Here is a 24,191-nt window from a genome sequence, read left to right as displayed (position 1 = left end):
AAAAAAAAAAAAAAAAATGGAACTCCATTTACTCCATTTGGCATAGAAGGGTATTCTATCCAGTGACTACTTACCCATAGCTAAGACAAAATTAGTCATTGCTGGATCTAAACTGGTGAAAAGTATCTGTTAACAGCACCAGGTGCCTAATAAATTATGACCCTTAAAGTTGACTCTATGCAGGGAAATTAAAGCAGAGTAACCCTCCCAGTTCTAATAACTTTACAACCTAAAAAGAAGGAAACAAAAAACCTCCAGCACCCAAAAATCCTCAACAATATTTAAAATATTTATTATGAAAACAATGCTTTAAAAAACTGTGTTATTCCTGTATTATTACCATCTAGTGACCCCTGCTTAAAGAGCTATTTAGATAGAACTCATAACGTTGTCTTACAGGATGACAAAACTCATCAACACTTCATTGAGCAGCAGGAAAATGGAGTAGCATTATAAATCCAGTTGTCAAGGAATGGTTGGCAAAAGGAACCATAGTGATCACAGTACTACAAAACCAACTCAAAGTACACAGTTTGGTAACAAAACATTTTCAAAATCCCAGCACTTATATAGAGGATACTCACATGAATCATTCTCAACTTCACATTACTCATATTATACAGGCATACATGTGTATTTTTAACTGCACATATGTAGATGTGTACATATATATACACAAATCCTTAATGTTAAATGAATTTTGGAGAACATAAAAATTTAACAAACCATGACAAAATCAATAGCCATACACTGAAAAGAATCACAGGACTAGAAGATAACCAAGTTTAGAATGTTTTCTTACAGAATTTGCTCAAGCTGCACATGCCTGGCATAGAGCAACATTTCAGCCCGGTTTCAGAAATAATAAATAGGGTTATAGATTTAAGAATCAAGCTGTCTTTAAGTATGTAATTTTCTTTTGTCAGTCTTGATGTTTTTAGAAAGACCATTTACTTGAACCTTTTAAAATTCACCTGTACTGATTTATTGATGTGTTATCTTTTAATAGGAAGACCATAAACTGTAACAGTTATAGTAGAATTGTATCAGTTACAGTTCAGTCAGAATACAAAATCATGTATGGCTTGCTGTACTATGTACCTGGTCTAGTCTGGAGAGTGGTGTGTGACCTATGGTGGAAGTGTATTGTTGTGAAAAGAAACATTACTAAGGAAGCAGTAGAACATTTCTTTTCCATGGCTACATTCCTGAGGATGCAAGATAGTCAAAACAAACCCAGCTGCCATCACTAGCACACCAACAACAAGAATCACGCAGGACATGAGGTTATCTGAATGGTTCCATCGCTCTTTGGACAGCCTTAGATAACACGCTGTTGGGATGATAAAAACAAGTGGGGTAGCACTCAGAACTCCCTGTGTGTGGGAAACAATAGAAGGAAAAAAAAAAAAAAACCAAACCACATTTAAATGCACATGTTTATGAGTTAAGAACAAAACCCTGCATTTTTAAATGGTTGTGATTAGGTTGATTTAACAGTAAAGCCAGAGAACAGAGAACTTCTCCAGTGTTGCTATATGGAAAACTTTCTTTTCAAAGTCACAAATAATTTGCAAAAATATCTTTAAAACTGTTTGAAGTAATTCAGTTTTATTTAAATGCTTTCACTTTGCCAATACAGGACAATAATCTATGTTGCAAGTACTATTAAATGTGATTACCAGAACTTGACCAACTTCAGAAATATAGTAAAGGTCTGAACACAATAGTCCTGCAATACTGTAACTGACTTAAAATATTTAAGATTGTTCCATGTAGGAGTCTAGCTACAATATTGCTTTAAAGGAAGAACAAAAGTGTGAACATCATGTGGCAATTCAAAGAATTCTGATCAATTTCTATATTTATGACCTGGTTTAGGCTGACTACCCTATGAAAGCAAAGCTCTTGAGAGAGTAGAATCTCCCCTCTTTAAAAATTCAGCTCCTCTTCAAATCCTCTCTTGGGCTGGGACAGATAAAAAGCACCTGCTTAAATGCTTTTTATAGTAAAGCCACTGCAGCTTAACATACAAGTTACTTGCCAAAAGAGAGCGAGTTTATGCAGAAATTTTTAATGTTGAATTTGTCACATATTAAACACTGTTTCAATTTAATTACTGGTGAGGTAGTAATCCAGCCTTCCAATTATCTTTGCATCACTGTTCGTACAAACTTTTGTATACTTGAACAGTAAAACCTGTTAACAGTGATCAGTACAGGCACCAAAAATAGGTACATGCACAAAGTATCTTCCTCATAAAACTCAAGACTCTTAAGTATGTGAGGCAACACAAACCAGCATCCCAGTAAAAGTATAGAACAGCAAAATCCACGGACTCTCCACTCCTGCATGAGGGGTTTCCCTTGGGAATTACCGCAGGGCAAGGACAGCAGCTTGTGTTTTGTTTTAAAACCAGAAAGCAGGGAAAAAATAAGCAGATTCAGAGAAACAGCAGCAAATGCCTTCTATGGTGAAGAGGCAAAAGACAGCTCTTCTGCTGGACAGAGAGCCTGCTGAGAAGGGAGATCAGCTTCCTGTCACATGTAAAAGCTCAGACTATTCCTTTTTATTTACTGGTGGGTATTAAGATTGAACAAGCTTTCTGAACACAATTACATCCAATAAATACCTACAGCTGTATTGTCAAATTCTCTCTTGAAAAACAGAAAAACACTCAAACCACAAAAGGCCTCTCTGGGTAAAAATACTGCATTGATGGAACGTTTGCTTTAGAGTGGTTATTTCAGAACAATTTAATTCCTAGTAGGAATCGCACATGTTTATTCATGCTTGAAAGACTCTGTGGCAGTTCTCTTGTGTAACTTTATTCTTAACATATTATACCATATAATAAATGTAAAATGCATATGCATATATTGAGATATATATACACAGGCACACATTATTAATTAGGTTCATTATATCAGCATTCAGATATTTGGCTGGAATAGGCATGTGTGCACGTATTCGCACATTTAAATATTTTTATTGGTGTATACACGCACAGAGCCCACTTTTTGGCACTTGTCACTTAAACAGAGAGGAAAAAAGTAGAAAAGAAGTTAACAATAGTTGCCATGAATGAAAAATTTTAATTGAAACATGCATCCTGACCAAACCAATAGGAACACTGTTTACTTTGAGATAGTTATAATTTGGAAACAGTTACCTGACAGTAAACTATGTAAGGAATTATTTTAAAGAGAATGTAATTGGAGAGCTTACCTGAAAATTCACACCTGTTCTATAATATTAGTGCAAGCATGACCTGCGAAATCATTGCTATAAAAATCACTCATTAGTGCACAGTTAGCAGATAAACTGCCCTGTGGATCAGAACAGTGTACCTGTATCATAATGTACATACAAGTACATATAACGTGTAGCTTAAAGAACCACTGCCTCCATTTCCTTCCATCAGTAAGCATGCAATATATGGCTGGGAATTGTCAGTAAATACATGGAGAGGGATGTAAGGAAGCAATTCTTAAGTATTTCTATTAAGAAACAAAGGCTGGCTGCCCTTAAAATATTTTCTCCACCTTCTAATTTTTAAATCCTGGAGTATGATATTTTCATATCTCCTTTATTTATTAAAAATAACTGAGCTGAAGTTGAAGATAAATTGTTAAGACAAACAATGTTTACCATAAACATACATGAGCTCATGTGAACTTTATAGAGTTCAAAAAGGCCAAGTACAAGGTCCTGCACACAGGTCAGGGCAATCCCAAGCACAAATACAGGCTGGGTGATTTTTGGATTAAGAGTAGCCCTGAAGAGAAGAACGTGGGGGTGTTGCTTGACAAGAAGCTCATCATGAGCCAGCAATGTGTGCTGACAGCCCATAAAGCCAACTGCATCCTGGACTACATAAAAAAAGATACGGCCAAGAGAAAAGGTGATTCTCCTCCTCTACTCCACTCTTGTGAGACCTTGCCTGGAGTACTGTGTTAAGCTCTGGGTTCCCCAATGTAAGGACATTGACCTGTTGGAGTGGGTCCAGAAGAGGGCCACGAAGATGATCAGAGGGCTGGAGCACCTCTCTTCTGAGGACAGGCTGAGAAAGTTGGGGTAGTTCAGCCTGGTGAAGAGAAGGCTCCAGGGAGACACTTTATTGTGGCCTTCCCGTACATAACAGGGGCCTACAAGAAAGCTGGGGAGGGACTTTTTACAAGGGCTTGTAGTGATAGGATGAGGCATAAAGGCTCCAAACTGGAGGAGCGTAAATTTAGATTAGATATTAGGATGAAATTCTTCACTGTGAGGGTGGTGAAGCACTGGAACAGGTAGCCCAGAGAGGCTGTGGACGCCTCCTCCCTGCAAGCGCTCAGTGTCAGGCTGGATGAGGCTTTGAGCAACCTGGCCTAGTGTGAGGTGTCCCAGTCCATGGCAGGGGTGTTGGAACTAGGTATCTTTAAACCAACCAAAACCATTTCTATGATTCTTTGACAAATGTAGATTGGATTTTTTTTTTAAAACATTCCTTTTTATTAAATGTGCATTCTATACCAAACAAACTGACTTCATCTGGTAGGTCTACTTAGCCAAACAGTGATCTAGGACTCAAGTACACTACATGTCAGTTCCAGCAAACCAAAAAAGTTACATAAATGTATGAAAAGTGGTTCAAGGCAGTAAGCACCTTGTGCAGCCTGCCTGGTGAGTTCCATCTCTGCTACGAGACAATATCAAACACAGGGATATTTACTGTCAAACAAAGCAGTCTCCTCCTAAAAATCATACGCTCAGGTTAACAAAGAACAAAACTGAGTGATTTTTTAAGTCCAAAGAAGTGAAAAATTCCAGTTACTATTTCTGTGGTCTCACAACTACTGGTTCTGTCTCACCTCCCCCCACACTCTGCCTTTGCTTTTTGCCTCTTTGGCACAAGGCAGTCATTAGGATCTGCCCCAGTATTTAGCAATTTGCCAACTTCATCAGAAGCTGCACTTAGAAAAAGAAATGCCAGATTCAGTCCTGCAATACAGAGTATGAGTATGTTAGTGATTTCCACTGCAGTTTACATACATTGGGTAAGTCATAGCCACTTGCCACATCTGCAGAACTGTTCTAAAATCCCTCCCCAGCCATGCAAACTTTACTTTCTGAACTTCCTTTCTCCTTTAATTATCTGATTCTGAAGCACTGAATAATTCCTTTTTTGCCCTACTAGCATTTCAACTGGCTATTTCAAACTATGTTAAGATTTTCAGTTAGTGCTATGGATTCTTCAAAGTCCTGTTTTATAAAAAAAGTGGTTTATTATATAAAAGAGTATACAGGTTCACTTACATTCAGCTCTAAAACTATTCCAAGGCAATCATACACTAACGATACACCAGTCGCCACTGCAACGATAACTACCGTCACAACAATATGGAAAACTGTTGAGAGGTTCCCATGGAAAAATATATTGGCAATCACCTGAAACAGAAACAGATTTAAACCTTGGTTTTGCTCTTTATGCTAACAAACACCTTATTCCAAACCTCTAACCTTAGGAAACTATAAGAATGGGTGTGAATAAACTGACTGGACTTTGCTTATCTTGCTTCAGGAAAACATCTTCATCTGCTTCCAAAAATAACTTATAATAAGCACTACCAAAATTGCAGAGCACTTGTATGACTGCCTTTGTTATACCTGCAGGATTTAGGATATACCTAGTTTCTTACCATTTGCTCACTAGAGAATAAAAACAAAATTATTTCTTGGATAGAAATCTATCTATCTGAATAGGAAGATGGAGATACTTTCACAAAGCAAAACTAGTAAACGTGATCAGGTATGCTATTTTTGGCTCTTATCACTATAATAACAACAGTGGCTTTTATGATAAACTTGTGATTTTAAGAAGTCCTGATCTTGTTGAATAGTTATTAATATAATATTGAATAATATTATAATAAATGTAATAAAATATTAAATTGCCAAAATCTAAAGAGGACAGCTAATACCTCATACTCATGGCACACAGCAGGATAGGACATCCTGATAATTTATTACAGATCAACCATTGACTTCAGCTATAATGTGTTAATAATGTGAGAATATTATTCATATATATCAATGCTGTTAAAGGGAGAATGTAATAAATTCTTACCTCTCTGGTCACAAAACATTCAAGGGGGAAGGTCAGAATTACAGTAATTCCATAACAAAACCTTCCAAATGTAGCAAGGTTGTCATCTCTACAGTAGTTTTCAAATACATCTCCTGAGGCATAGGAAAATATCTAGTTAGTTTGAACTTCATGTCATTTGCCTATTTGCAAATTGAAGTGTCAAGTTACTGCAGCTACTGGAGTAAGTGAGGCTTTCTGATCCTCTCTCCTGACAGATGTCAAGAAACTGTAGTTACAGTCACTAATTATATCCAGGACAAACTTTCACCTTATCCTGCTAGTAACAGTGGTTTTATTTCAAATAGCGTTTAATCTTCCAAAAGTATTTTAACATACACATTCAAGTTTGTCATCTGTTATCTTCCCCTTAGCACAGATTTTGTACAAGATGCTGGTTGTTTGTTTATATACGTGACAGATTCAGAAAGCAAGCTGGGAGTTAAAAGATGCATTTCCTTTAAAAATGTAATTCCTAGAACATTACACAAGAAAGACCATAGAGTTGCCTCTGGGGAACTGCATTTCTTTGGTAGTATCTAATCATAGCTGGTTAGCTGCAGTGAAGAACTGAAAATATTCTCACCCCCAAAGTCCATTATAAACATATGGATTACTACTTAGCAAATCTTACATCTAACAACACACACATTGCTAGAGAATTCAACCCATCATCTTGTTTAGCCTTTACCACAAAGAATCTGGAATAATCATCTGAGGGACAAGAGACACTGAGAGTGATCAGATGACCTATCAGGTCTTCTCTGCTCAATTACTATACTGTCTTATGATTTACTACTTTTAGCATCACAATGGCACTGAAGAAACAGTAAGGTGGACTTTAGAGAAAACAGACATATTTTGACAGGGGAGACAGAAGGTAAGATGGAACCTGCTTACAGTAGAGTCATATGCTGAGGGCTAGCTGCAGCCAGAGCTTTCTATACTTGCAATATTTCAGCCGGTTTGCACTTAGTCCAGTATACTGTTGCATCTAGGGCAGTCAGTTATTCTGCATAAACAGCACTGGAGGCAAGAAAAAGGACAGATCAACCAGTATCAACCCCCATCCTACAGTTCCTCTGTTCTCAACTACATGCCACTGCTCATAAGGAAAGGAAAAAGCTTGGAAGCCTTCCCCTGTAATTTAGAACAGCACTATTAAATAAGAGAAAATCTGCGTGCTTATCAAATGTGTATTTTTTCCTGAAGGAGCTAATACACTGAACAAATTTATACCTTGTTCTCCTGAAAGCACCTTTTCCAGTTCAACAAGGTGTTGTTAAAATAGTATGAAGATCCATTATATGTACTTGCACACACACATATATATCCATATACGCACAGAGGTGACAGTATGACAAGTCAGAGCAGAAAAGCTGTTGTAAAGATAGGAAATATCTCTAAGTTAGACCTAGGATGCTGTATTAGCACAGACAGAAAAGATAAAGGAGAATGTACAGAAATACATACCATGTACCCTGTTGAAAAGTCAAGGCAGTCTTTTTCCTCAAGAGCAGGAAGGCTAAGCAGAGGGATCTGGACAGGTTTATCCAATGGGCCAAGGTCAGCTGTATGAGGTTTAACAAGGCCATGGGCTGGGTCCTGCACTTCAGTCACAACAACCCCAGGCAACACTCCAGGCTTGGGGAAGAGTGGCTAAAAAGCTCCCTGGCAGAAAAGGACCTGGGGGTGCTGTTGGACAGCTGTCTGAACATGAGCCAGCAGTGTGCCCATGTGGCCAAGAAGGCCACCAGCATCCTAGTCTGTATCAAAAATAGTGTATCCAGCAGGAGTAGGGAAGTGATCATGCCCCTGGACTCAGCACTAGTGAGGCCACAGCTTGAGTACTGTGTTCAGTTTTGGGTGCCGCAGTATAAGAAAGACATTGAAGTGCTGGAGCAGGTCTTAGAATCATTAAGGTTCTAAAAGATCTCTATGATTCAATGAACTATTTCTGTCCAGCCATAGTATCATTTTGGCATCTTTACAATCACTAAGATATTAGCAGCTAAAGAAGACATAGACAGAAACAGAAACAAGGATTACAGCAAGCACCAAAACTAAGGGATTGAGCAATTTACCTTCTGTGTATCCTGTAAAAGTCATATATCCACATGCAGCAAACACTACACTGATAACAACAGCAAGTGAAACAGACACATGGGTGACTCGAGACCAGTTCTTTAACGTGGGTTCTTCCAGAGACCCATATATTAAAAAGCTGTTATGGTTGCAGATGAATGCTGAAACACATAGCAGTTAAAGCAGATGTATAAATGCATGAATATATGCATATAAAATAAATGTGGAATGTATATTCCAAGGTAGGAGAGACACATAGCAGTTTGAAACCACTCGTTATTAAACGCAAACATTAATCCTGCAATGAGTGGCAAAGATAAATTACTTGAACTTTTACTTACTTATTTGATGGTTTACGTTCATTTTGAGGTGATTCTGATTACATAACCCTAAAATGCCACACCACTTACCACCCTCCAGTGAACCTCCTTTTCCTCTTCTTGCTCTTCTTTTGATTAAGAACCCAACAACAGTTTTGAGTCGTTGGTTGGGTTTTTTTTGGTTATTTTTTGTTTGTTTGTTTTTGTTTTGTTTTTTGTTTGTTTGTTTGTTTTTTAATCCACAGAGCCATTTGCTATTTTCAGACTTCCTATGACATCCATTTTAGACACAAAGTATCATGAGGCCTCAGACTGTCACAGCAGTAACAAGAAGTAATATACCAGATCCCTTAGGCAGGAACAGATTTTGGAATGAGATAATGGAGGTGAATTGAGAGTCACTTGAATGGCTCGTTGGGAGAAATGGGAAGCAACAGGCACTCTCTAGCACTCATATTCATTGCAGTCTAAGAATTTTCTGTTAGAGGTTATCCAAGAGAATTCAGAACAGTCACAGCCTCCTTATTTTACCAATTAGACTAACCCTATTGGTGCAGGTGTTTTTAAGAGGACCTGGACAGCTGAGCTGGATTCATGTGCCACATGGCTCTCTCTGGTACAGTTGCAACCGCCTGTAGGGCTGCATGGTCAACAGATGGGGATAATGTCTTAAACCATAACAGTTAAATTCTAAGCTTTTTTAGATAAAAAAGAAATTTACTTTATGTTAATATGAAATAATTACAATTTTTAAAAATGCCAATTCTAGGTCCAAAGTAATTTCTTAAAGTTAGTTTCTGATCTTAATATTGAAAATACAAAACAACAACAAAAAATTACTTACCAAATGACATCACACCAACAGCTTGTGCTGCGTTTGATTTTGCAAATATCCATGCATTTTCTGACTTGGGTCTAAAACAGACATTTGTTTTAATAGATTATTGTCTTTTCAACTGTCAGTTATTAAAAATAACTTAAAATACTGTGTCGTAATACAGAACTGCTAGTCACATCTCCAGAACTCTCCGAAGCAGTGTTCATCAACAATAAGTTGAAACTAGGGAAATACTCTTCTCACCTTATTTCTTTTGATTAAAGTATTTCTGTGATCATTTTTTACAACCCAAAATGTCAGCCTGTTTCAGTGACCAGTTTTACAAATAAACTTAAGTCATGATATACCAAGAAACAGGAACAGGGAAGGTAAAACCTGCTACTGATTCTGACTGAAGTTATCTCAATCCAAAATCTCTTCTGACTATTTAGAGACAATTTCTTCCTTTGAAAGTGTGTGAAGTCTAGAGACAGTTTTTTCCTAGGCTACAAATAAAGTGAGACAGTTTGCCTTTCTTTACATCTATACCAACTACTCCTTATAGTAAAGGGATTCTGCTAGTTCCCAAACTAGCAGATATGTAACGTGTGTCTATGTAAGGTAAGCCTTCTGACTGGAAATGAGAGAATTGTGTCAGGAAACAGTAGCTACTAGTCATGGAAGAGCCATACCATGAATAAATCACTTAAATCACAAAGGACACACTACTAGCAAGTATCAAGGTAAATGCTTAAACAGGCTAAAGCATATACCACAACAAGCAACAGCTGGTAACACTACACCTCTTCTACTTTTGCAATCCTGCTGCTACTGTTCAAGATGGATTTTTTTTTTTTTTTTTAAATGAGAAAGACCTTTGTTGTGACCAGTTGGACCTACATTCTTGTTAGGAATTGTCAGGGTAAGATTTTAACTGCTGCTCATACAATAACAGCAGTAGCTGCAAAACCCCATGAATGACAAGCCCAGCTAGCTTACTGCTCCTCACTCAGGGTATAAAAACACAGGCTAAGCCTGCATGAACATAAAGGATTTTTTCATGCTGGGGAAGTAGTTAAACACAAAGTCAACAGAAGAAATAAATTTATGATACTAATTGCAGTTGTTGAGAGCCATACTGTCCTACCGTATATAGTAGAAGCTGTAACACAAAGTAAAAGCTGAGAGGTGATGTAGCTGTGGTTCTTGGATTAAAAATAATGAAAGATGGAACAAAAAGATGTTCCAAGGGAAAACTCAGACAAGAAGTCTGAGCTGAAACTAAGAAAATAGCATGACAAAGTGACAATAAGAACTGTCCATAGGAATGCAGTGAAGCCTGGTGATGAAGAAAGCCTAGAGGTTAAGTAAATCAAGACTGTTCAGTCTTCGGTATAGTTACGGAAAGTATAGTGCAATATGCATGATAGTGACTTTAAAGAAGTTTTAGAAATATTAATGCTTACCTACGTAAGAACAGAGGAAAATTCAGAGAACAAATGAAACAGGCAGAAGTTAACACATCCTACCAGGGTAAATGGTATTTCATATCCAGATGATGAATAAGAGAAGAGTTGGGCAAATTTGCTTGTCAGTGTAAAACAGCCTATCTTCTACTTTTAGTAAAACACTCACAGTGTAGTATTGCCCATCCTAAGATCCATGCTATACAAAAATCTTTTCTGTCACACATGCAGAAATGCTGACAAATATAATACAGCAGCAGTGTGCGTTAGAAGCAAAATACAGAATCACAGAATCATTAAGGTCAGAAAATACCTCTAAGATGATGAAGTCCAAACATCAACCCAACACTACCATGACCCCTCAACCATGTCCCGAAGTGCCACATCAGCATGTTTTTTGAATGCCTCCAGGGATGGTGACTCCACCACCTCCCTGGGCAGCCTGTTCCAGTGCCTTGCTACTCTTTTGTTAAAGAAATCCTTCCCAATGTGCAATCTAAACCTTACCTGGTGCAATTTAAGCCCATTTCCTCTTGTCCTATCACTTGTTACTTGGGAGAAAAGACCAACACCCACCTCACTACAACCATCTTACAGGTAGTTGTAATGAGCAATAAGGTCTCTCCTCAGCCTCCTCTTCTCCAGACTAAACAATCCTAGTTCCCTCAGCTACTACATAAGCCATGTTTCCCAGACTCCTCACGAGCTTTGCTGCCCTTCTCTAGACCCACTCCAGCACTTCAATGTCTTTCTTACACTGTGGCACCCAAAACTGAACACAGTACTCGAGCTCTGGCCTCACCAGTGCCAAGCCCAGGGGCACAATAACTTTCCTACTCCTGCTGGACACACTATTTTTGATACAGGCCAGGATGCTGCTGGCTCATGCTCATCCAGCTGTCCACCAGCACCCCCAGGTCCTTTCTGCCAGGCAGCTTTCTAGCCACTCCTCCCCAAGCCTGAGGCTGTTGTGACTGAAGTGCAGGACCCAACACTTGGCCTTGTTAAACCTCATACAGTTGACCTTGGTGCATCAATCCAACATGTCCAGATTCTTCTTCAGATCCTTCATACTCTCAGGCTTATCAACACCCCTGCTTAATTTGGTGTCATCTGCAAAGTTATTCAGGGTGCCCTCATCCAGATCATTGATAAAGGTATTGAAAATGACTGGCCCCAAAACTGAGCCCTGAGCACAGGCCTCATCTTCAAGAAGAGGAAGAGAAATAGATGCCCCTGATCTGAACCCAGCTTGTAGGTATGAAACACTGACTGAAAAAAATAAAAAACAGAATGTCTAGGGAGGATGCAAAGTCGTATGTCAAAAGGCTTCTGTTGTTTTGGATTGAAAATCAAGAACAAACTGCCACGTTTAGGTGCAAACCAGAAATTATCAAAATAATCCAGGAAGACATGGCAGGTTTAATCAATTCTTTAGATACTTAGGAAATTAACTACAAAATTTCAATTCAATTCTATTCTAAGGTAAAATACCTTATTGGGTTTTGTTTCAGCTCTAAAACTTTAAAGATACTGAAAAAGTTTATAGATGCTGAGTATAACTTCAGTCAATATAATATGAAGAAAAAGTAATGCTTACATCACTCTTGAATTTTATATTCATAAAAATCAAGTTGGTTGATAAACACAGATAAGGCAAAGCTATATGGCAGCCTCACTTCATTACAGCTGCTTTAACTCCTATCTTTGTATTTCATAGCTTGGTAAATATACACTAGCTTATTTTTTAATTTCCTCACTCATTAAGGTTTACCTTTTCTTACTATTGGATTATTTATATGCAGGAAAGAATCAACTTTCTACTTTCAAGTTATTTTCCTGAACATCTCATTTTTTATCCTTGTGATCTGCTGTCAGTTGAGAATTCTTACATCCTATTTATCTGTAGCAGGTGCTCCTGAAGTTTTTCCTAGAGATTTATGTATTATGCAGACACTAACATCATGACATTCTTTCCAAAAGAACACCAAATTAAAATGATCCATTTTTATAAACTACATAAAATGCCTTTTTTTTTTTTTTTTTTTTTTTTACAGCAGTGAAAGTTAGTCTCAGCTTTGAAGAATTAAGTTATTTTATGCAGCACTAACATGCTGCACATTTAGAGTTTGAGAGAATTCTAACTCACTGTTTTTTGATCACAGTCAAAAAATGCCCACCTGTAAGCAGATGGAAATGAAGAATGGATCATCATAATATATTTTTAACCAACATCTTAAGATATTGAGAGTAAACTCTGGGTTCAGAACACTGGATTTTATCTGCAGGTTCATTATGTCTTTCAGGCAGCAATAATCATATGGATGATATTGATCAAAAGCAAAACTGGGGAAAAAAAGTACCTCAGTTTTGTATTTGTCATAGGAGGAAATAAATTAAACCAAGTAATTGCTAAGCATAAGTACATCCCCCCCCCCCCTTGAACACTAGCAAGAAAATAACATTCTTATAATGTCCCTGGACAATCTGTTCCACTCCTATAGCAAGAAAAAAAAATAAGTAAAATAATAATGCAACACTCCGAAGACTTATAATTGCCACTTTTCAGCCTATGCTTACAAGTACATGAAATCATTAAAAACAGTAATAATGTTGTCATTTCCTTGATGGTCTAACGCATTGCAGGTTTCTAGGAAAGTTAAGCATTCTCTGTTGTGCAAATAACAGATATAATTTTCAGCTAGAACATGAGTTGCATTTAAACAAAAAGACAGTTTTACCAGCACTAGATAAACTTCTTGTGCTTCTCAAAGGGAAGCAATCTTCACTTTGAAAAATATAAATATAAGTGAGAACTGATTACTATTCAGAGAGTAATTCTCAAAGTGGGAAGATATCTGAACAAGAATCCAGTAGAACCTGACCCAAGTCTAGCACTTCTGAATGTATCCAGCAGTAACTTGAATAATGGAACAAATAGTTAGAAGCATCCTTAGCAGAAACCATGAGGTTTGCAGTTAACGCAAGTATGCTATAGAAGGTGAAAAAAATAAAAATCATAAATACATTGGTAAATGGAGAAATCAAATTCTTCAGTTATTCTGGGGAAAAAAAAAAAAAAGAGCTTCACAAGAACAGGGGAGGATGAACAAGCAAAAATACCCCAAAATTTGTAAGAACAGAGTAATAGACAGGAAAAAATGCCAGCTTACAGTTCTGCAGAGAAGGGCTTGGTGCTTCTACTAGACTGCAAACTCAAGGCACAGTCACAATGTCATGCTATGTTCCAGAGAGGCAAACATCAAACAAGCTTATGTCAGCAGAAGCATGGCAATCCCCGAAAGACATAGTTGAAAGGGACCTCAAGACACTTGGCATGTAAGATACATCAGTCTTTCTTCTCTGCTCCTCAATGGGAACATCACAAACAGTTGGGGCACCACAGCCTCACTTTAATTTGCAGTGAACTTAGGGCAGCTATTGAGAATGACCAGTGCACAGGAAATGACAAGAGAAACACTAAAGGAACTGTGTTTTGTCTATAAAAACGATCCTCAAAGGGGGATAAGTTACAGCTCTTTGCAGGTGTTTTATAAGCAGCTGAAAAAATCGACAATTTGCTGCCCACACCCATTGTGGTTAGGCTGAGAAGCAACCAACATGAAATGCAGTAGAAGAGACATACAATACACATTTCGGAAAAGCTCCTAAGAAAAGGCTGGTTAAGAACTGGAATGGAAAATCATGCAATTACCACAAACAAACTCAAAAATCACCTATCATCAAGGACAGGCCTATAGCCAGTTTTGCCATGTAACAATGGTATAGATTAAATCTCTCACTTGGTCTTCTCAAGACTCTATCTAGGATTCTACAAATTCTTTTGCTACATGACAGATCTGAGGACTGTTTCATAATCATAATTTTAAAAAATATTTTTGAAAACACCTATTGTATTTCAGAAAGGATTCACAGTAAATGCTTTATTTACTTTGCATGTTATAATGCTGTGATGGGATCTATATTAAAATATATTCAAGTTCTTTACTCTAATTGCAAAAAAAAGAGATAGCATATCATTATACCATTAGCGAATTATTATAATTAATAATTACATGTCTATTTCTAACTGTAAAATACAAATAGTAAAAATAGACATTGACAGAAAGTTTGTGAGGCAAAAAATTCTGATCATCAACTTGCTAGATACATTTTTTGAAAACAGGAAGCGCAGAAGCAAAAATAGAAGTCCCTAGAGAATTAAAAAGTAAAAATTCAAGAATCACTCAAAACCCAGTATTATATACAGGAAAAAATAAAACCACACATTCTATATTTTTCAGTGTATCACAACTGTGCAGACAAAATTTTACCATGGTAACAAGGTCATCAGTAACCATTACATATAGCTTCTTTCCTTTTTTGACAGAGAATTCCGAGATCACCCTTTCAAATACCCCTTTAACACAGAGTGTGACAAACATACTGCTTCAGAAAGATTGGGGTGGGGTGGGGGGGGGAAGTCCCACACTGTTCTGAGTGCATCGTTTTACGGATGATAGACAACATCATCTAGCACAACTTTAGAAAATGCCATTCTGGCCATCTTCCCAGCATTAATCTGCAAATAACCCACATATCACAGCACTAAGACAAAAACAATTATGCATAACGCTGTTCAAACACTCATAGTAGAAGAATCCACTTCTTACAGGAACATTAAGAATACTATATAAAATTATTCTAATAAATAAACCAGCACATTCAAAAGTAGAGTCTGTAATCTTTATTAATGTATCCTCACATTTAAAGGATAAGGAAAAATGCAGACCTTCTAAGGCCATAAAGGACAGAGAACAGATTCATAACACTTTCTTGCAATACAATTATAAAAATATTGCCAGAACACACATTCATGTGTACTAAATCATCTGGAACACTATAATGTCCAATGTTGTATTGGACATAATTTTGTTCTCTTTTTTCTTTTCATTATTTGTATTCCATTTTTATTAGGAAGTTATTATATTAGCACAAAAAGAAATATTGCTAAGATACTATCCATTTTAAGATTCTAAACACAGGCCATCTGACAATAATGGCAAAATTATTCTGAAATGACAGACAACCTTGCATACCCATTCAGGAACGACCTGCTATTACCCTTATTCACAATACCCTTATATACACAACTTCCAATTAATCTGTTGGTTTTTGGAGACTTTTTGTAAATCTACTTATGTGCAATGGAATCTAACAAAAGGATAAAATGTATTTTAGCAGTTCATTTTATATTGCTGTTAATACAGATGTATTTATTCATCTGTTCCTCCCAAAACATCGATATTCCAAAACTATGCAAAGATACATAACAGTGAAATAACTGAGTAGATATGGTCAAAAATTCACTTTGTGGCAAGTGTAAGAATACTCACACTTGTGGACTGAATGTTACTGTTCTCACCATCACAATAATCAGAATGACAATGGTTAAAATCAGAGAAAGAAGAGACACCTATAAAAGTAAAAACATTAATTCAGTCAGTGAGCTGCTTAAAGATTGTCCTCTTAGCATCATACTTTAATTTTTTTAAGGAATAATTAACAAACAAGTGAAGTTCTAACTATCACATGTCAAATATTTATAATTAGAAAGCGTAGCATTTCAAGATCAGGCCTATATAACCCAGTGCTTTACAAGATTTGAGTTCTGCTAGCAGTAGATAGAAAGATTCCAGCAATTCACAGGGAGACCAAGTTTTGCTTAAACTATCCCAAGTTTTCCCAGTATTTCTCAGATGGAAACAGTCTGAATTTCTCAAGTATTTAACATGCTCTAGGCAGATCTAACTGAGTTCAAATACATTAAGTTATGACTTCTTTTCTAATAATACACACAGAAAAGTAAACCAAAAATCAGCTGCTAGTTATGATTTACCTTTCCCAGTCTTCCTATGTCTCGATATAAAGATATAGGCAAGGTAAAGATGACGGTAGTAAGAAGAATTATGAAGTGACGGTCAGTAAGCACATTATCTGGTCCAACTAAAGCAAAAAAAAACAATAATTTATTTCTCTAAGACACTAATGTAAGGAACAGACCAGTTACATCTGAAAGGCTAGAAGCAAAACTCTGATGTTGACCAGGCTTTTATCCCCTTTGTTCAAATTAACACTGAAATAAAGACTAGGCATTGACTAACCTTGAGCAAGTCCCGAACAGCATGTGCATAGTCACAAGAACTCTGCAAATTCAAACCAAATGTGTAACATATGGGATATATTATACTAAACTTTGGAAGTCTGTAATTTCTACATATAGATTAGTATTAACTTCTTTCATCATGCCTAGGTCAATGTTGGCAGACCAAGTGAAGTACTTACTACTTCTTTCTGCCATTGACTCTTCAGGATTTTTTGCCACTGTGTTCACATAAATTACTGTGCTGTTGAAGATAAGCAAATTCTTAAAGCGCAATCCTAAAGCAAGCTAATTTTGAGGTTTTGTTTGAGCATCTCCTTTCTTGCTGTCAGCTGGCTTCCACTTGCAAAATACAGATTAGCATGTGAAGGCAGCAATAACATTGTAACATTCCCTGCAATCAGTGGAGTTTATTTGTACAACTGCTGCTTTTTTCAAGCTAGTGACAAAATAAAACATATCTGGGTTTCAGTCAGGCTACCATGAATCACGAGCTTGAATGAAAACTTGCCAAATAATTATGGCTGGAAAGTAACTGGCAATTGACAAAAAGTCTGTGTTCAGTTTCCTGTTTTTTGGGAGATTACACAGAATTATTTCACAGAATAACAGAGTCTGACAGTTAAAACTGCATCCACACCTTGCAGGCTTTACTTGCTGAAAATTACAGTTCTCCTGTGGAAATCGAACAGTTCATACAAATACTGATTTCCACTTCACTGCCAACATGTTCTTTTTAGTTTAACTTGCCAGTGAAGAATGTTTTAACTTAGCTGGCTTTGTGCTAAAGTAGGTGGCAAACATCTACTGTGCACAAATTGATCCACTGATTCTGCTGTGAAAACTTACAGCAGAGGAAGTGTAATAAGTGCATGAGTTAAAAAGCTCAAAATGCCACATCTGGTTTTGCAATGAATATTTAAAAGAACTGCAAGTTACACACACAGCACATGACAAACTACTACAGATATTGCTTAAGTAAGCATTAAATCCATTATACTATTTGCAAGTTATCCAGACTCGTTCACTAGAAAAAATGCAGTTTCAGTATTCAAATTACTGTTATAGGAGATATCTAAAAAAAAAAAGATTACAAAATACGATGACCTTGTAAATACACCACTGTGGAAGGCTCCTATTTGCTAAGTATTTCATCGAAGTGCATGGTCTCTTCACAAAGGACTGGGATACATAATTTTTATTTCAGAAAGATTAATTAAAAAACCCAAACCAACAACCACCACAAAGAAGCACTACACAAAGATGCTTCAAGTTCTTAACTTGAACTATATTTATGAGTAATTCAGAAGCAAAGTAACAGGTACGATTCCAGATTGAAACAATGCTAATCTCTAAATACTTGTGCTATATTTGTACCCAAGACATTTTCCCCATTCCAGATTTTTTAAATGCATCTTACCTCCAGAAATTCTCTGAAAGACTTTAGTTAGAGTGTCTCCTGTTATTATGTTGTAACTGATCATAGCTTAAAGAAAATACATTTTTTTTGTTAGTACATGCTAAATATGAAATTTTATAAACATTTAATGCACATATTTTGTAGACTTCAATTGTATGCCACTATTTCTCTTGTAAGAATTCTGGCTAGCACCAACAACTTCTAAATTCAGGTTTAAAAGAAAATATTTTTTTAAAAAACTTTTAATGCTGTCCTTTATTTTTTTGTTTGTTTGTTTGTTTTTTAAAATACAGGTACAACCTAAGCAAGAGTCTAGTCTGATAAGCAAGGCTGTTGTGCTGACTTTCAATACAAACTTACTTCAGAAGAGGAGAAAAAGGCTTTTTAAAATTATTTGTTTCTAACAGCAATTCTTTGTTGGTATATTTTCAAATTCTTGTTTAGTAAAGTTCCTGTGTTACTCTAATAACCAATTTAGCAATGAAGTGTATAGGACCTTCCTTGCTCATGAAAAATGTTAGCAAAATCTTTAAACCAGAAAGAAGAAAGGAGTAGAAAATAGATGAAGATACCAGATATGGGGTTATATTCCTTCATCTCATGTAGAAGAACTGTGGTCTTCACATTCATATTTCATTCTTATCTTACTCTACACTAGAAGCGTGCATATGTGTGCACATGTGCGTATATACGCACACAAAATATATTTATATGCTCATGTGGTCTCCACCATTTAGGCAGCATACATACAGGTAATGACCTTAACCGATGCAGAACTATTCACTGTTGTGAAACTAAGTCATTAACGCTACTTAGAGCAATAAATTCAAGCACATACATGTGTATAACTTGTTCCATTGTAAGGACTGAGATCTTAAAATTCTGTTCCTTATTCTGCAGGAAGTAGTAATTATACTCTTTTTTTCAAGTCAACACGTGTAGCACTGTTGCCTGCAGTAAAAGTAACCTGACACCCTTAAAAATCCCAGCTACCTGTTATAAATGTAGATCGATTACTCTCCAAGTACGAATTTTGATCCAGGTCTCTCTGATCACTAGGACCAGAGTTGGTATCTCAAGTCACCACCTATGACAGCCCCATGTGTGTATCAAGCTTACTTAAGATTTTATTTAATTATAGTATTACTGTAGGGGACAGGCTCAGAATATCACTTTAACTCCCAGTCTAATTAATTCCTGCCCAGACTATACCTGTTTGTTCTTTTACTATTTCTTCTTCAAAAGGGTCTTTGCGGCCCAATTTCCTAGTAGCTCATTAGGTATGAGGCTGAATTAACACTTTTGGGGAGCAAAGACAGCACGTAATATTCAAGGAAGACATGATCAGTGGCTTCTTCAGTGACAGTAATACTACATCTTTGGAAAAATATTAAATCAATATACTCCTAAAGTAATATTTTCCTTTTGTTTCAGGCATATCCAGTCTGTATTGTTACTGATTCTAAAACAGAATCTTTTCTTTTCTATTTCTCACAGCTATTTTTGTCATCAAGTGTATGATCATGAATTTCTCTGCTATTATTTTTATTAAGTCCTCCAATTCACTGAATTCTTCTGCAGCCATTCTTCTGAACATACCAAGTAAGTTTTAACTTTGCTTTTTACAGAAAAGAGGTATATACAGTATGTTCTTAATAGAGTTCTTAATATTAACCAGTGAAAGAATGAGGTAATGTGAAAAAGCTTGTTATTTATAGAACTTAAACATTTGTATTTTATGTAATCTTACCAATAAATGGATATAAAAATTGAAGAGCTGAAAGAATTAGATAACCTACAAGACCGTATGTTTTTCTGACCAGCTCTTGATAGGTGTTAGTACTGGAGAGGTTTCCTCCTTTAATCAGTAATATAATGGAATAATCTGTTAAAATATAAAATTACCGTTAAAGATAGTATAAACAAACTTGTGGCTTATTATACCTCATCTTTTACAGTCCTTAGGAAAAAGTCTGTAAGAAGGAAAACAGTGTCACTGGGAAGAGCAGGGACGAGAAATCTCACAGAGGATTTCAATCCACCAAAATCAGGAGTTACAGGCTCATACTGGAAGGAAATTCTAACTTTTTTGATTAGAGACAGCAGAAAAAACTCATTTTCATTGGTTTCCAGTACAATCAAAAGGAACAACAATGGTCACAATCACCAAAAAAGTAAAATTCAATCAATAATACAGAGGGCTCCTGAATGGGTAGTGCATTAGATTATAACCTGAAAGGGGTTATAATCAAATGGGGTGGTTTGTCTTTTTAAGACTTAAATCCACAGAGTCTTTAGAAAAATTGTCCTTCAATCCCAATGGATTTAATTACATTTGTTTACCATGTGATTTCAAAACTTGTCACTTTTTGAAGGTAAATCCATTTTTTTTTTTTTCCATGAATGATGATTAAATAAAATGTTCAAAATCATAGCACCATCACAGGTTTTCATTCCCTGGTATATTTAAAAAAGAGTTATATAAGACCCACTCAATTATCAGTCTCTTAATTACAGTAAAAACAGTGCACTAAAGCAGATTATTATGAAGCACAAGTAAGAGCTATTCTTCTAAATGTCACCTTGACCTAGTCTAAGAACCTAGGCTTTACAAAAATAAAATGCAGACAAAAAGCAGCTTTATATGTTGCACAGCATAATTCTCTACTTTTACTAATCTGCTCAAGGGATTAGTGAAGTAACGAAAATATTTGTTATGTTTATTGTCATAGATATACTTGTTCAAGGTATCATTAAGCTCAAGATCAGCTAAACATTGCAAGACTAATTTTCACTTTACAGCAGAAGCTGCTTTTAGAGTACCTGTGATATAGGCAACCCCAAATAAAAGCAGTACTCCTAGTGGAAAACCAGCTTCCTTCATTGAATATGGTAATCCTATAAATAAGAAAAGGAGAGATTATAAAAGAACGTTTCCCAACTACTTTTTGGAGACAATGAAAATAAATATTTAATTTTTTTAAATTATATCAATCTCCTTAATTCACCAGCATGCTTAATAACCTCAGAAAGATAATTTTTAGTGGACAAATTGTCACCTAGGTGTGATGTTCATTCAGCACTTGCTCAACCAGTTCTGTCTGACCGTTATGGCAAAGAGGCTGTAAGGTATCTGTCACTGTGAGATACGCTCTCAGCTGGCACCTCTGCATTTTTGCATAGAAGTCAAACAAAAATAGAGAAAAATATTCAGGGACAGCAACAAAAAGTAAGACAACAGTGTTATTCTCCAAACTGGATAGTCATACATGTATAAACAAGGCTGGACACAGGATAGTGAAGAAAAGATTCTTACCTATAATGCCTGATCCTATGATAGAGTTGACAATGTTAAATCCAGCTGATGCCAGATTGCTGTTTCTACCTTTATTCCTCAGCTTACTAACAAGGGCTGTTTGGTCATCTGTTTCTATCTATTTCAGGAAGACAATGACAAAATTATACATGAAAAAAATGTGAGAATAAGGTTTTTACACATTGTCTATTCGAGATCAAAAAACATGTCACCAAATCATATCTGTTGGATTTTACACAGTCTACTCAAGATGAAAATAAATTGTCATCACCTTCACAAATCTAAGTTTCTGATAACTAAATCTCATGTTTTTCAGTAAGAAATCAAACGGACACTAGGCATCCAATTCCTTTATATGTCTGACCCGTAATCTTCTGTAATTAATTTTTCTCTGAGAAACAATAAGCGGAAGAATAGGAACGTATATAAATTCACAGGTAGGCTGTTAAGCAAAAAAGTTTTTTATTCAAGTTCCAAAGGCAGAAAGGTGAATTAAGTATTTCTGAAAATATTTTGGCTATGACGACTGGTCAGTAAAAAATGTAAAAACAGGCCCCTGAACCAGGGGAATGAAATCAAGTTCACAAATAAGATATGCCAACATCTGAGGATGCTCTAATTCAAGGTTTCAGCCAACATTTAAAAGATTTCTGGTGTCTTTCAATGGTTGAGTTCATTATGAATAGTTAACAATACCATAAAATTGGATCGTTCCAGAAAGTTTCTACGGGAGGGTCTGTCACAAATCAAAGTTCAAAGCATAATTTTTGAAGCTACTGGCTATATATTGAAGTTCTTATCTTCAAAAAATCACTTCTTCATAAGCACACAGTGGTCCTCAGATCATCACTCTGCTGTCACAGAACATTTTAGCACCATTCATTAGAAAGTATTTCAAATAAATTAACATCATCCAAAAAGGGAACATGCACTTAAAGAAAACGTGCACTTGTCTTCTGCAAAAGCAAAACACTGTGTACTTACCATGAAAATAAACCCACTATTTTGTGGATGCAGTAGCCTATTTAATATATATAGCAGGTAGTACAAACTCAGGTGCTTGTCACTAATACTCCTGGGAAAAAAAATTAAATGATAGATAAACCCAAGTCATCTGTAAATAGTGGCATAAGCTGACAAGCATCAGAGTGCCTCAAGGAGGACTGCATATTGAAGTGGAACCTTTAATCCTTAAACAGTACTAACATAAGAAGAGTAATACTGGCTCAGATCAAAGGCCAGTATAACCTGGTATCCCATTTCTGAAAATGCCCATGGAAGGCACCTAGAGAAGAGTACAAGAACATGAAAAATACAGTTAGCAAATAACTTTCTTGTCCCAGCTTTCATCAGTTTGCATACCTTTGACTTCCCTAAGCAGGTATGTTCTTGGTGCATCACATACCTTAATGGATTGTTCCTCGAATTTGCTCTTTTTTGAAGCCATGCATATTAATTATGCATCAGATGAAGAGACAAGTACTCTTCTTCTAAATCTACCACTAAATATTTCCACTTAGTATCCAAAAAAAAAAAATTTGCATCCTCGCAAACCAACTTACAAGCACAGTACATACGAAAGCATAGGAGGAGCATAGGAGGTTCAAGGTGAATATCAGGAAAAATTTTTTTACTGTGAGGGTGACGGAGCACTGGAACAGGCTGCCCAGAGAGGTTGTGGAGTCTCCTTCACTGGAGTCATTCAAAACCCGCCTGGACGCCTTCCTGTGTGATGTACTCTAGGTGGTCCTGCTCTGGCAGGGGGGTTGGACTAGATGATCTTTCGAGGTCCCTTCCAACCCCTATGATTCTATGAAATTGCACTGAACTAAAACAGTCCAGTCCCTTCTTTTCAGACATTACAAGAAAATGACTACTGTGTGTATTGTACAGCTCAAAGACTCTGTCATGAACCCTGGTCCCTTTCCCACTTGGAAGGGATACACCTGAATTAGCAAAAAGGACAAGATAGGGCAACGGAAATTGTGACACAGGTGAAATGGCTCCTGTTTGTGACTCTTGGAGGTGCAGCTGGACTGCAGACAGGGAGGTAAGGGCTGTTCTGTGGGCCGGGAGGCACGCTAGCGAGCCATGCAACATAGGTAAGGGTGCAGAAGTGAACGGGATGCGTTTGTCTCCTGTAGGGTCCTTTCTCAGGCACCTTCTGCAGGCTGTGACACAGCCAGGGACGCCCAGTATTGTATTGATAGCAGTGGGCCCGCTGCGTGCTCATGCGAGACTGAATTTTAGCTGTGCCACAGCTCCCCTACCTCAAAAGGTTAAGGCTCTTCAGACTGCCTTTTTTTTTTTCTTCTCTACTTGCGTGGCACCTATGAATCTTTCTTCCTCGTACGAGCTAGGGCAAAGCTGAACAGAGGCGAAAAAGCCATCCATAGCAGTTGTCAGCACAGCCTGAGAGGCAGACTAAAGCCCCGACCCGCCCGGCCGCTCTATGCGGCGGGTCGCTACAAAGCTCG

At 36.8% G+C, this 24,191-nt stretch overlaps 1 protein-coding gene across 1 annotated transcript; it reads right to left on the bottom strand.

Moving 5' to 3' along the window:
* Positions 1-1,130: 1,130 nt before the first annotated feature.
* On the bottom strand, positions 1,131-21,826 carry SLC38A11 (solute carrier family 38, member 11). The gene is made up of 11 exons (XM_008942089.1): positions 21,715-21,826; positions 21,222-21,296; positions 20,149-20,283; positions 18,399-18,464; positions 16,715-16,821; positions 16,212-16,291; positions 9,377-9,447; positions 8,212-8,373; positions 6,110-6,222; positions 5,299-5,430; positions 1,131-1,376 (listed from the first exon to the last, which is right to left on the bottom strand). Exons 2-11 carry the CDS (start codon positions 21,280-21,282, stop codon positions 1,131-1,133), a joined length of 1,173 nt encoding a protein of 390 aa, XP_008940337.1. The 5' UTR covers positions 21,283-21,296; positions 21,715-21,826.
* Positions 21,827-24,191: the final 2,365 nt, after the last annotated feature.

This window comes from Merops nubicus, unplaced genomic scaffold (assembly GCF_000691845.1).
Source record: "Merops nubicus isolate BGI_N331 unplaced genomic scaffold, ASM69184v1 scaffold1426, whole genome shotgun sequence".
NCBI lineage: Eukaryota > Metazoa > Chordata > Aves > Coraciiformes > Meropidae > Merops > Merops nubicus.
The sequence above is the reverse complement of the archived record's forward strand: the minus strand, read 5'-3'. Positions and strand labels throughout refer to the sequence as shown.